Source organism: Otolemur garnettii, unplaced genomic scaffold (assembly GCF_000181295.1).
Source record: "Otolemur garnettii isolate 467f Iridium unplaced genomic scaffold, OtoGar3 scaffold00301, whole genome shotgun sequence".
Taxonomy (NCBI): domain Eukaryota; kingdom Metazoa; phylum Chordata; class Mammalia; order Primates; family Galagidae; genus Otolemur; species Otolemur garnettii.
In genome coordinates, this window is record NW_003852696.1 from 278,318 (window position 1) to 290,470 (window position 12,153).

Genomic DNA, 12,153 nt, shown 5'->3' on the forward strand with positions numbered 1-12,153 from the left:
GTTGGGTTTTTTGAAAAAATAAATAAAATAGATAAACCTTTGGCCAGATTAACTAGAAATAGAAAAGTAAAATCTCTAGTAACCTCAATCAGAAATGATAAAGGGGAAATAACAACTGATGCCACAGAGATCCAAGAGATCATCTCTGAATACTACCAGAAACCCTGTGCCCAGAAATTCGACAATGTGAAAAAAATGGATCAATATTTGGAATCGCACTCTCTCCCTAGACTTAGCCAGGAAGAAATAGAGCTCCTGAACAGACCAATTTCAAGCACTGACATTAAAGAAACAATAAAAAATCTTCCAACAACAACAACAACAAAAATGCCCTGGTCCTTATGGCTTCACATCAGAATTCTATCAAACCTTCAAGGAAGAGCTTATTCTTGTACTGCAGAAATTATTCCAAAAAATTGGAATTGAGGAGGAAGGAATCTTCCCTACCATGTTCTATGAAGCAAATATCACCCTGATACCAAAACCAGGAAAGGACCCAACTAAAAAGGAGAATTTCAGACCAATTTCACTAATGAATATAGATGTAAAAATTCTCAACAAAATCCTAGCCAATAGATTACAGCTTATAATCAAAAAGTTATACATTATGATCAAGTAGGTTTCATCCCAGGGATGCAAAGCTGGTTTAACATGTGCAAGTCCATAAACGTTATCCACCATACTAACAGAAGCAAAAACAAAGACCATATGATCCTCTCAATACATGCAGAAAAAGCATTTGATAAAATCCAGCATCCTTTTTTAATTAGCACACTAGGCACACATGGCACATTTCTTAAACTGGTCGAATCTATCTACGACAAACCCACAGCTAATATTTTACTGAATAAAGTAAAACTGAAAGCTTTTCCTCTTAGAACTGGAACCAGACAAGGTTGTCCTCTGTCACCACTACTATTCAGCATAGTGCTGGAAGTTCTAGCCAATACAATTAGGCAAAACAAGGAAGTAAAGGGCATCCAAATGGGAGCAGAGGAGGTCAAACCCTCCCTCTTTGCTGACAATATGATCTTATATTTAGAGAACCCCAAAGACTCAAACACAAGACTCCTGGACATTATCAAAAAATACAGTAATGTCTCAGGATATAAAATCAATGTCCACAAGTCCATAGCCTTGTATACAGCAATAACAGTCAATATGAGAGGCTAATTAAGGACACAACTCCCTTCACCATAGCTTCAAAGAAAAATGAAATACCTAGGAATATACCAAACAAAAGAGGTGAAATACCTCTAGAAAGAAAATTATGAAACCCTAAGAAAGGAAATAGCAGAGGATATTAACAAATGGAAGAACATACTAGGCTCATGGCTGGGAAGAATCAACATTGTTAAAATGTCTATACTCCCAGAGCAATCTACTGATTCAATTCCATCTTGATTAAAATATGAATATTGTACTTTCAAGACTTGGAAAAAATAATTCTGCATTTTGGATAGAACCAGAAAAAACCCTGTATAGCTAAGGCAGTTCTTAGTAATAAAAACAAAGCTGGGGGCATCAGCATACTAGACTTTAGGCTGTACTACAAGGCCATAGTGATCAAAACAGCATGGTATTGGCACAAAAGTAGAGACATAGATATTTGGAATCGAATAGAAAATCAGAAAATGAAACTAACATCTTACAACCATCTAATTTTCGATAAACCAAACAAGAACATACCTTGAGGGAAAGACTCCCTATTCAATCAATGGTGCTGGGAGAACTGGATATCCACATGTAAAAGTCTGAAACTGAACCCACACCTTTCTCCACTCACAAAAATTGAATCAAGATGGATAAAGGACTTAAATTTAAGGCATGAAACAATAAAAACCCTCAAAGACAGCATAGGAAAAACACTGGCAGATATCAGCCTGGGGAAAGATTTCATGAAGTCTGTCGTGGCAATTGCAGCAACAAAAATAAACAAATGGGACTTAATTAAACTGAAAAGTTTCTGTACAGCTAAGGAGACAACAACCAAAGCAAATAGATAACCTACACAATGGGAAAGAATATTTGCATATTTTGAATTAGACAAAGCTTGATAACTAGGATCTATAGAGAACTCAAATTAATCCACATGAAAAAAGCCAACAATCCCATATATCAATGGGCAAGAGACATGAATAGAACCTTCTCTAAAGAAGACAGACAAATGGCTAACAAGCATATGAAAACATGCTCATTATCCCTAATTATTAGAGAATGCAAATCAAAACCACCCTGAAATACCATCTAACCCCAGTGAGAATGGCCCACATCACAAAATCTCAAACCTGCAGATGCTGGCGTGGATGTGGAGAGAAGGGCACGCTTTTACACCACTGGTAGGACTGAAAACTAATACAACCTATCTGGAAGGAAGTATGGAGAACCCTCAAAGAACTCAAGCTAGACCTCCCATTTGATCCTGCAATCCCATTACTGGGCATCTACCTAGAAGGAAAAAAATTCTTTTATCATAAGGACACTTGCACTAGACTGTTTATTGCAGCTCAATTTATAATTGCCAAAATGTGGAAACAGCCTAAATGCCCACCAACCCAGGAATTAACAAACTGTGGTATATGTACACCATGGAATACTATTCAGCCATTAAAAAAATGGCGACTTTACAGCCTTTGTATTAACCTGGATGGAAGTGGAACACATTATTCTTAGTAAAGCATCACAAGAATGGAGAAGCATGAATCCTGTGTACTCAATTTTGATATGAGGACAATTAATGACATGGTGGGGTGGGGTAAGGGGAGAGCAGAGAGAGAGAGAAGGAGGGGGGTGGGGTCTTGGTGTGTGACACACCTTTGGGGGGCAAGACACGATTGTAAGAGGGACTTTGCTTAACAAATGCAATCAGCGTAACCTAGTTTCTTGTACCCTCAATGAATCCCCAACATTAAAAAAAATAATAATAAGTTAATGATGGCAATAAAAACAATTTCTAAGTGTGCAATTAAGCCACTATAGGAACATTGACAGGCCTGTGCAGCCCTTTCCTCCATCCATCCCCAGAGCTCTCACCACCCCAGACAGAGACTCTGCACCCATCACTCTGTAACTCTACAGAATTTAGTCCATAGGGACAAAATGAAGGCAATTTAGAAAAAGTCCCCAGTACGAATTCAAGGTGGTGTCTGCACATCCTCCCCAGTTTCAGTGACATCTCAGCTTGGGAAGAGGGACCCCACAACCCAGAAACCACATGAGACACTTCCTGAGGTGTCCTTGAGAGGAAGAGGATTTCCAGCAGGTGGCACTATCTGACACAGCTGTCCTCTCCTGCAGAGACTGTGACTACATCTGAGCCCCATATTTTTCACTTCACTGGACCTGTCTCTGCAACAGTAGAGTGGATCCTGGAAGGTGGACATGGATTTTTATAGATCCAGTGAGACAATAGTCCCATTTGCAGCATCTGAGCCAGAGGAGGAATGTCCTAGAACATAACAACATGGCTGCAGGTGCCCAGAAGGCAGCACTGATGTGGAAACCCAGTGCTTCTCTGTCCCTCTCAGAGGGCAGGGTCAAGCCAGGGCACCCACAGGGGATGGACAAGGCAGCCACTCACACTTGTCCCCACTGTCATCAGCCTCGCTTCCCTGTCATGACACACTCCATGGGAGCTGGGCCATCTGGACACCAGGAGAACACCCAAGGCTCTGCCGTGCTGTGGTCACTGGGACATGCATTGCCTGGCAGGAGTCCTGAAAGCTCCAGTGAGACCCCTGCCCTCCTGAGAGTGGGGACAGACCATGGGCCTTCTTCCTCCATGTGAGCTGAGATGTTTAAGGTGTAGCTGTTGGGACCGAGGAGTCTTTATCACTGTGAAATTCCCAGGCTGAACTGTGTGTGTCACTGAAAGGATAATACCTGGACCACTGGGTGGGGTTCTGAAAGGAATGATGATTTGTACATATTGTGGGGTGGGGTGAGGAGCCCTGAGCTCACCCTGTGGGTGCTCCTGGGGCTCCCTGTGTAGGCCTGAGGCTGAAGATTCCCTGGAACCTAGACTCACTGAAGGAGGATCTGAGCTCCCCCCGCCCAGATCCCAGAGCTCCTGCCTGTCAGGCCCCATTTAGTCTCTGGACCAGGCAGGGAATGGGTAGGTATAGCTGGGCGTTAGGACACTCAATCTGGGGGTCTAGGAGAGAAACCAGTTTCCCATGCATAGCGACCTCCTCAGTCCCTGATGGCTGTGGTTGGGGTGGCAGACTGTCCCTGGTTGGGTCCTGGAAGCAGCTCCTGAGATGGAGATCTTCAGGCACAGAGGTCCTGGAGGAACAAAGAAGGCAGTGCTGGGTGGAAGTCCAGTGACCACAATGGAGTTAGCCAGCAAGTTCACAGGTGCCCATGGAGGGTACTCTGAGCCTGGGGTCCTCCAAAGCTAGCCTATATTGAGGCAGGACCTGGATCTCTCTGAGAAGGGCACACATTGGAAGGGGGTAGTTCTCTGCACCCAGCAGCACTTCCCAGTGAGAAGTGAGAGCTGAGCTTGAGCTGCCATGGGGCTCAGCAGTGCTGGGGGGGGGTCACCCTGAGGAGGGGTCTATTAATCTCACAGTCTACTCTGCACTTTGCTCTGCTCACAATCCCAGGTTTCCAGGGACCTTCAGCCTCATGATCTCAGCAGGGCTGGGCAGTTATGGGGACAGGTCCACAGACTAGGTCCAAGGAATGGGGCTGTCACCACCACAGGTTTATCTGGGGACAGGATAGTGGATGGATGATTCCCTCTGTGTGTCCTTCCACTCAGGCCCCGTTTGAAATGAAACGGCAGATGTGAGAGAAGGATGGACCCCACTTCAAGTGTAATTAATTAATAGAAATTTATTGATAATTTGATACACCTGCAGGTGCACCTGTAGCGGGCTGCTGTGGTGGGCCAACAAGCAGCCTCGAATAGTGGATGAGAAGTGTTTTTATACTATTCTTCTGCAAGAAGTCAGCAAGCTAGCGCAATACAGAAGCCAATCACAGCGGTTAGCACAGCTCAATACAGCTCAAGGATCACAAAGTAAGGGTACATCATAAGGGCTTACCCAATTCAGGGTGGGGGTACATGTTCATAAATCACAAAATACATCACAAGTACGTTACTTCATGATCATAAGATGAGGGTAACAAAGTTCAGGGTTACAAAACAAGTGTTGGGTAAATTTCCAAGAATAACTTGGGACCTTTTCATCAAGAGCTCAACTCCTCCCTTCACTCAACCCCTCCCTGCATACTTCCTTAATTTCAGGCTGCTTCCTTACCTTTGAGGGGGCTGGGACTAAAGGACTTAGGAGAGGTTTCCTTTTCAAGGGTAGGGGGCTTGTTCCCCACTGGTCTTGGGGACAGAGCCAAGGGCTGGGGGGCTTGGTTATCACACATTCTGTCCTCATGAAGCAGCCCTGATAGACAAAACAGTGCTGCTCCTGCCAGGCAACGTCCACCCTTGACCACCCTCTGCAAACCCTCCCTGCGGGTGCCCGCCCTGCTCATGGTGCATCTACAGTCCTCCTTGGCCGGAGTGAAAGGGTGACACAGGAGGGGAAGTGGCTTGTGTCTCATTAAATGGGGCAGGAGTTAGTGTCTCACTTCCCCATCTGCCTGTGTCACTGTGAGCAATGTCGCTGCCAAAGTCCCACACCTGACAGTAATAGTCAACATCATCCTTGGCCTGGGCCCCGTTGATGGTCAGGGTGGCTGTGTTCCCCGAGTTGGAACCTGAGAATCGCTCAGGGATCCCTGAGGGCCAGTTGCTATCACCATAGATGACCAGCACAGGGGACTGGCCTGGCTTCTGCTGGTACCAATTCACAGCGCTGCTGCCAATATTGTTTCCCTCACAGGTGATCCTGGCTGTGTCTCCCAGGGCCATTGACTCCAAGGGTGGCTGGGTGAGCTCATAGGAGGCCACAGATCCTGTAAGGAGAGAAACGAATGGCTTGAAACCAGGGAACTCACAGCAAAAATTTCCACTCTCCAGGGTGGGGTGTCTTCAGAGGACCAGGGAAGACAGTGTGGGGGTCTCAGCTCCACCAACCCCTCACCCAACAGCAAGGTCAGGAGCCCCCTGTCCTCCACGGCCAGGGCCCTGCTGAGCTCACAGTCAGGCCCGGGCTTGTCCCCAAGCCCTAGGGCTGAGCAAGTGGGGACTCTGGGGCAGCACCTATGCAGTGAGCCAGGAGACCTAGAAGGAGAGGGGTCCAGGCCATGGTGGAGACACCGCAATGCTGCTTCTGAGGCCCGGGCTGGGCAGGTGCCTCCCAGGCCTGTCTCATCCCCTGGTGGAGAGAGCTGCCCAGGATGCAAATGAGCCTGAGTCAGGGGCTGCTGCCTGAGGAGCTCTGTGGTTTCCAGAGAGGCTCAGCCCAGGGAGGGAGGGGCAGTCCCCGCAGACCCAGCCTAACTCCCCAGGAGTCTTCCCCACCAGCTGGTCTTGTAGTCTAGGCCAACATCTCCACCCAAAACTATGTCAGGTATCTCTCCAGGCCATGCTGAGCTCACACGTGACACTCTCTGATTCTCCTTATTCCTTTCCACAGGCGACAACACAGAGCTCAGCGGTTGTAGGTTCCTAACTCAGATCCCTGACCCTGAGCTTACAGCTCTGTTCACAGGGCTGGATTCTCATGTGCATGTGGGTTTCTGTTAGAGGCAGCATCTCAGTCTGTCACCTGTGTGGGAGTGCAGAGGTGAGATCACAGCTCAATGAAGCCTGGAACCCCCCCGGCTCCCACCATTCTCCCTTCTCTGCCTCCTACTGTGGGAAGATTACAGGTGTGAGTCACCCACCAGCTCACATGCACTGTTTAAGAGCATCTGAGGCTCTTCAGGTCCCTGCCCTTGGTATGAGCTCCTGGAGCAGGTCCTTGTCCTCAGTGTCTCCTGTGTGTGCTGGAAGTCAGGGACAGCTCCAGGGCTCTAGGGGAGCTTGGCACCTACAGAGACTGAGCCTCCTTGGGACTCTCTGGGTGGAGATAATGAAGTACTTGTGCCTGGACAGAGAAATAGGAAGTGATAGAGCAGCCTGATGTGAGACCTGGAGCCAGAATCTGTGCTTCACATCAAGCAGGAGGAAGATGAGTGGAAGACTGACTCCTGTGATTACAACTAGGTGACTCTGCCGCCCCCTGGTGGCTGCCCCACACTGGCAGCTGCAGCTCCAGGTCCTCCTAGGTGCAGGTGCAGATTCACAGGCTGCTGCTCAGGTTCCTGCTCCCTTGACCCACAGACTGCTGCTCCGGAGAGGGTTCCTCTTTTCTGTGGGACCTCTGCAGCCTCCAGACCAAGCACGACGGGTTCAGATTATGCAGAAAAATATGAACTTATTCATTTAGAAGGGAAAGGTCAGGACCCAGTTGAGGCCTCCCTGCATGTGCGTCTGGGGCATGGTTGGTCCTGCAGGAGATACCAGGGCTTGGCACTGGGAACACAGTGCTCAGGGACTGGCTCTGCCTGATGTTCACTGTGGATTCATGGCCATGACCAGTGCCCACGGGGCTGCACCAAACACACACAGTAGACCATCCCCACAGCAGATATTCATCTAGACCTACTCTGCTCTGGCCACTTACAGCCTGCTTGCAGTGAGTCTCTTCTCTTATCTGGGGCTCCGTGCAATAGACACACTGAGTTTGCAGGCACAGCACAGTCCCCACCACCTTCTCCTTTAACACTGTCTGCTTTATTTATTTAATCACATAGACACCTGCTCAGCTGGGTCTCTCTCAGCCAGGACTCACTGTGTGACCCAGCACGAGTCCTTGGTCACTTGGCTGTTCTGTCTCGGGGAACCTTGGCTCTTGTAAGGTAAGGAACGTGCTGGACTTCTGTTGCTTCTTTTTTGTTGAATTTAGGTGTGATGGCTGGAGCTGTAGCAGCAATCCTGAGACCTTGGGCCAACAAGACTGAAAACAAAGCCAACATCACAGGGACAATGGAACAGGGACTTACGAAGACCCTGGTGCCTTCATGGAAATGGTGAGAATCTCGAAATTAAACCCTGTTTTACCCCTAACTTAGGAGAAATCACCTCCCCTGTGTCTGTGCCTCTGTATTTCATATTTGTAAACCTGCAGTTAAAAGCATTTCTCACCATAGGGAAACAATATATACAAATGTATAAATTCATAGAAATATTGACAGGAAAGACTCCATCATTGATACTATGGAGATAATTAATGAAGGAGTTAGACAGAATGTGACAGGCAGGCTGTCAGAACAGCAGGTGAGAACTCTTTTTCTGCAACTGCTATCAGACTTTTCAAAGGCTCGAGACACAGGAGTGTGTGAGAAGCGCTCAGTCGGTCTCTGTGAGGAAGAGTCTGGTGAGTCTGAGAATCGCATGGGACAGTGACAAACCGAGGGGCTGGAATTCAAACCGTGTTGGGTCCTTGGTGATGTTTCTATACATGAAGGATATGGGGCAGGAGTGATGTGTATTGAGATGTGGCTAAAGGACATTTTCTGGTAGTAAATTAGGTTCTCCTGACTCTTGCTTAGCATATGTGGGGGGGTCTCCAGGATGCTGCCCTGGGGAGAAGACAAGTGAGACTTACATGGAGTCAGCACACCACCCAGGCTCTTCCCTAGCTCACCTAGATCTGGAGATGCTTAGGGGAGGAGTTCCAGGGCCTTCCTCCCTGTGGCCACTAGGCGGCCCTATGGAGAACTGCTCTACTACCATTTCAGATACTGGGCTAGCGTCCTTCAGTCCTGGCCATCACTGCTTCCTCTGAAATTCTAAAGTTCTATGACCCAGGAGCATAGAATCTGGGGAGTGCACTGGATAGGGAAGAGACAGGTCTGAGTGTCGGAGTGACAATCCCAGGGTCTCTCGGGAGGATCTGAGAAAGGAGAATTACAAGTCCCTAGGCTCCTGACAACAACCTCTTCTTGGGGTACTACCTGCCTGGTCTGGGGAGGAGGAAGTGGGACACCCTCACCCAATGTGTCCTGCCTGGTTGGAGAAGCTTGGCCCTGTGGTATCTCCCAGCTGCCTGTGGGGGGTGCTGGTACACTTGGATGGGGGCAGTGCAGGGCCTGGGAGGTGGACCAGCTCCGTGCACCCTTTGGACTGATCAGAAATCCAAGAAGTCCTTGATCAGGAGGAACTGGAGCCAGCTCAGCACCTGTAGTACAGTAGTTATGGCACTGGCCACATACACCTGGGCTGGCGGGTTCGAACCAAGCACAGGCCAGCTAAACAATGACAGCTGCAACAAAGAAATAGCCAGGCATTGTGGCAGGTGCCCATAATCCCAGCTACTTGGGAGGCTGAGGCAAGAGAATCTCTTAAGCCCAGGAGTTTGAGGTTGCTGTGAGCACTGATGGTACAGCACTCTACTGAGAGCAACATAGTGAGACTATGTCCCCCCTTCTTAAAAAATAAAAAAAAGAAGAAGAAGTAACTGGGGAAGGTTTTGACCATCTGTATCTCTGGAATGATTCTGGAATTATCAGTTAGGTATCAGGGATCCTGTGAATACAATATGGCGTGTGGACAGCTCATGGTCCGCAGACATGCAATGGGAATAGTACATGCAGCAGTCTATCTGGTGATAGCACCTATCTCAATGGTGAGATAGGAGAGACTTCCTTTTTATCTGTCATCCCCCTTCCTTGAAAATCAGACATCAGCTGTCATGGGAGGGGACCTACAGGAAGCTTCTCTTCTTTCTCTCTAAAAATTTCTACACTTGATATTTTCAATTTATCAAAGAAACCTAAAAGTAAAGTTTTTGGAGCAAAAGTCACAGGTATGTGAGACACTCAGCTTGTGGCACAGCTTCCTGGGACCTGTGAACAGAGATTTTTCTTATGGGGCAACAGGCACCAGCTCAGTGCAGCTCTAGGAGCCCCAGGGTCCTACTCGTGTGCTGGTTTCCTGATCATTCCTAGCCCAGGGTTTCATTAAAAAGAGTTAATTTTGGAGCTAGAAATGAGGAGCAGCATTGATGTCATTAATGATGGACTGAGCTTGCGTTTGTGCCACAGAGAGTATGACTCTGGTCAGTTTTGGGAAGGTCAGGGACCCAGGTCCCTCTGCACATGAACCAGAGCAGGACAGACCCTGTCCTCACACTCGCAGAGCTGACCTGACGCATCAGCAAATGTCACCCTGGGAACGAGATCTACTCGGCTCCCAGGCTTTATCCTCTTCCCAGCCAATGATCTGAGGGACAGAATGTAGAATGGAGGAGTACAGACCCCTCTCCTTCCAGACTCTGTGTTGACAGATGAAGAGACTGTGGGTCTCCAGAACAGGCCCCAGACAGACTGGACACATTTCCCCTCCCATGAACCTCTGTGCTGCTTTCTGAAGGGAACTGAATAAACACAACATCTTGTGTGGATAAAAATGTGAACAAGTTAGTGGGGAAGTCATAATTCAAGTGGCCTGCTATTTGTGTTTGTGGGGTACACTGACAAGGAACTGAGTGAGTTGAGGTCGTGGTCAGAGCTCAGAGAGTGAGAGTAAGCTGGGGGAGTTCCTGTCCCAAACCCCCATCTGTCTGTGTCACTGTGAGTCACTGCCAGCTGCTCCCACTGTTATCAGCTCTGGCACAGTAATAATCGGCCTCGTCCCCCGCCTGGGCCCCACTGATGGTCAGGGTGGCCGTGTTCCCTGAGCTGGCCCCAGAGAACCGCTCAGGGATCCCGGAAGGCCGCTCACTGTCTTCATATATCACCAGCACAGGGGACTGGCCTGCTTTCTGCTGGTACCAGGAGATGTATCTGTCATCAAGTTTATCACCAGAGCAGGTGATCCTGGCCGTCTGTCCTAGAGACACTGACACCGAGGGCAGTTGTGTGATCTCATAGGAGGAAACAGAACCTACAAGACAGAAGAGGAGGAAGAGCTTCAGAATTAAAGACCCTTCAGGGGCCCTGCCCTGAAACCCAGGTGCTGGGCTGAGCTCAGGATCCTGTAGTGGCTGACCCTGGGGCAGGGCCAAAGGACAGCACCTGTGCAGAGAGTGAGGAGGGGGAGCAGGAGAGGGCTCCAGGCCATGGTGACACCCCCAGAACTCTGCCTCAGAGGCCACAGCACAGAGGGGCTCCCCCAGCCTCTCTTATTCTTCTCAGGCCCTGTGGGACTGCTGAGTGTTTGGGGCATATGCAAATGATTTCCCCTGGGCCTCCTCCTTGACAGATTCACTCAACCAGCTGAGGGGACAGCACAGGGACTGAGCAGGGAGGGCTGGGGCCCCAGCTTTCTCCATCTGCTTCTCAGGACAGCAAGTCAGACTCAGGATCCAAGGCCTGGGATCACAGTCCCCTTCCTCACAACTGACCTCACTAGCACTGTCCCAACCATACTGGCTGTGTGTGTCCTGGACAGGCTCAGCAGGGCTGTGTCCTTTCCAGGAGCCTGGCCATGGGGCTGAGCTGGGAGCTGCTGACATGACAGATCACAGCAGACCCAGCATGAAGGAGACACAGGCCACCATCTTCCTCCTCCTCTGTCTTCCCTACGGTTCCCCAGAATCACTGAGGTCCCACCTGGTCATTTCCCCTAGATCAGGTCCTGGGTCATTTAGATGCTGGGTAGTGATTTCTGATTCTACAGTCTGGTCACTCACCACCACACACCTTCTGAGGGGACCTCACACTTGAGTGTCACTGCATACTCCAGTGTCACCTCTTCTGTGACATCCCCACTCCACAGCACACTAGCGTCTGTCACCCTCATTTCTTCCACTCTTGGCAAGTGTCTTTCCAATGTTTTCTGTGAACTTGGAAGAGGCACCAGAACCCACCTGACTGAGGATGTCACCTGGGCCCATTGTCTCTGTGAGGACACCAGGATCACTGTCTCTGCACAGAGCATGAGGTCTGGAGTGTGGGGAGTCTGTGGTCTCTCACTGAGGGGGATCTGTCACTGCAACCAGGACAGGCCCCCTGGCAGCCCCAGGGTCCCTGCTGCCACTCCAGGCTGCAGCTCTGCCGCCCCCTGCTGGGGGAGGACACTCAGAGCAGGGGCTTCCCTCCCCCAGGTTCCCCCACAGCACCTGTCACCTGGAAGGGTGAGGACCAGGGAGTCCAGCCTCTCTGTATACCAGTGTGAACAGCTGCCCTGCACAGCCACACACTGAGGTCCATGTGCTGTGTGCAGGGAGCAAGCTGCATGAGGCTTCTGTGACCCCCTGG

At 49.4% G+C, this 12,153-nt stretch overlaps 2 gene segments (V, D, J or C); both read right to left on the reverse strand.

Moving 5' to 3' along the window:
- LOC105888356 overlaps positions 1-6,212 on the reverse strand; it is an 11,674-nt gene extending 5,462 nt beyond the window's left edge. The window contains 3 exon segments of the V gene segment in view: positions 3,077-3,142; positions 5,624-5,919; positions 6,167-6,212. Of these exon segments, the coding sequence occupies positions 3,077-3,142; positions 5,624-5,919; positions 6,167-6,212 (408 nt within the window).
- A 4,317-nt stretch (positions 6,213-10,529) lies between these two features.
- On the reverse strand, positions 10,530-11,035 carry LOC111722646. The segment is given in 2 exon segments: positions 10,530-10,837; positions 10,969-11,035. Coding segments are annotated over 2 exon segments (354 nt in total).
- Between the last annotated feature and the right edge of the window lie 1,118 nt (positions 11,036-12,153).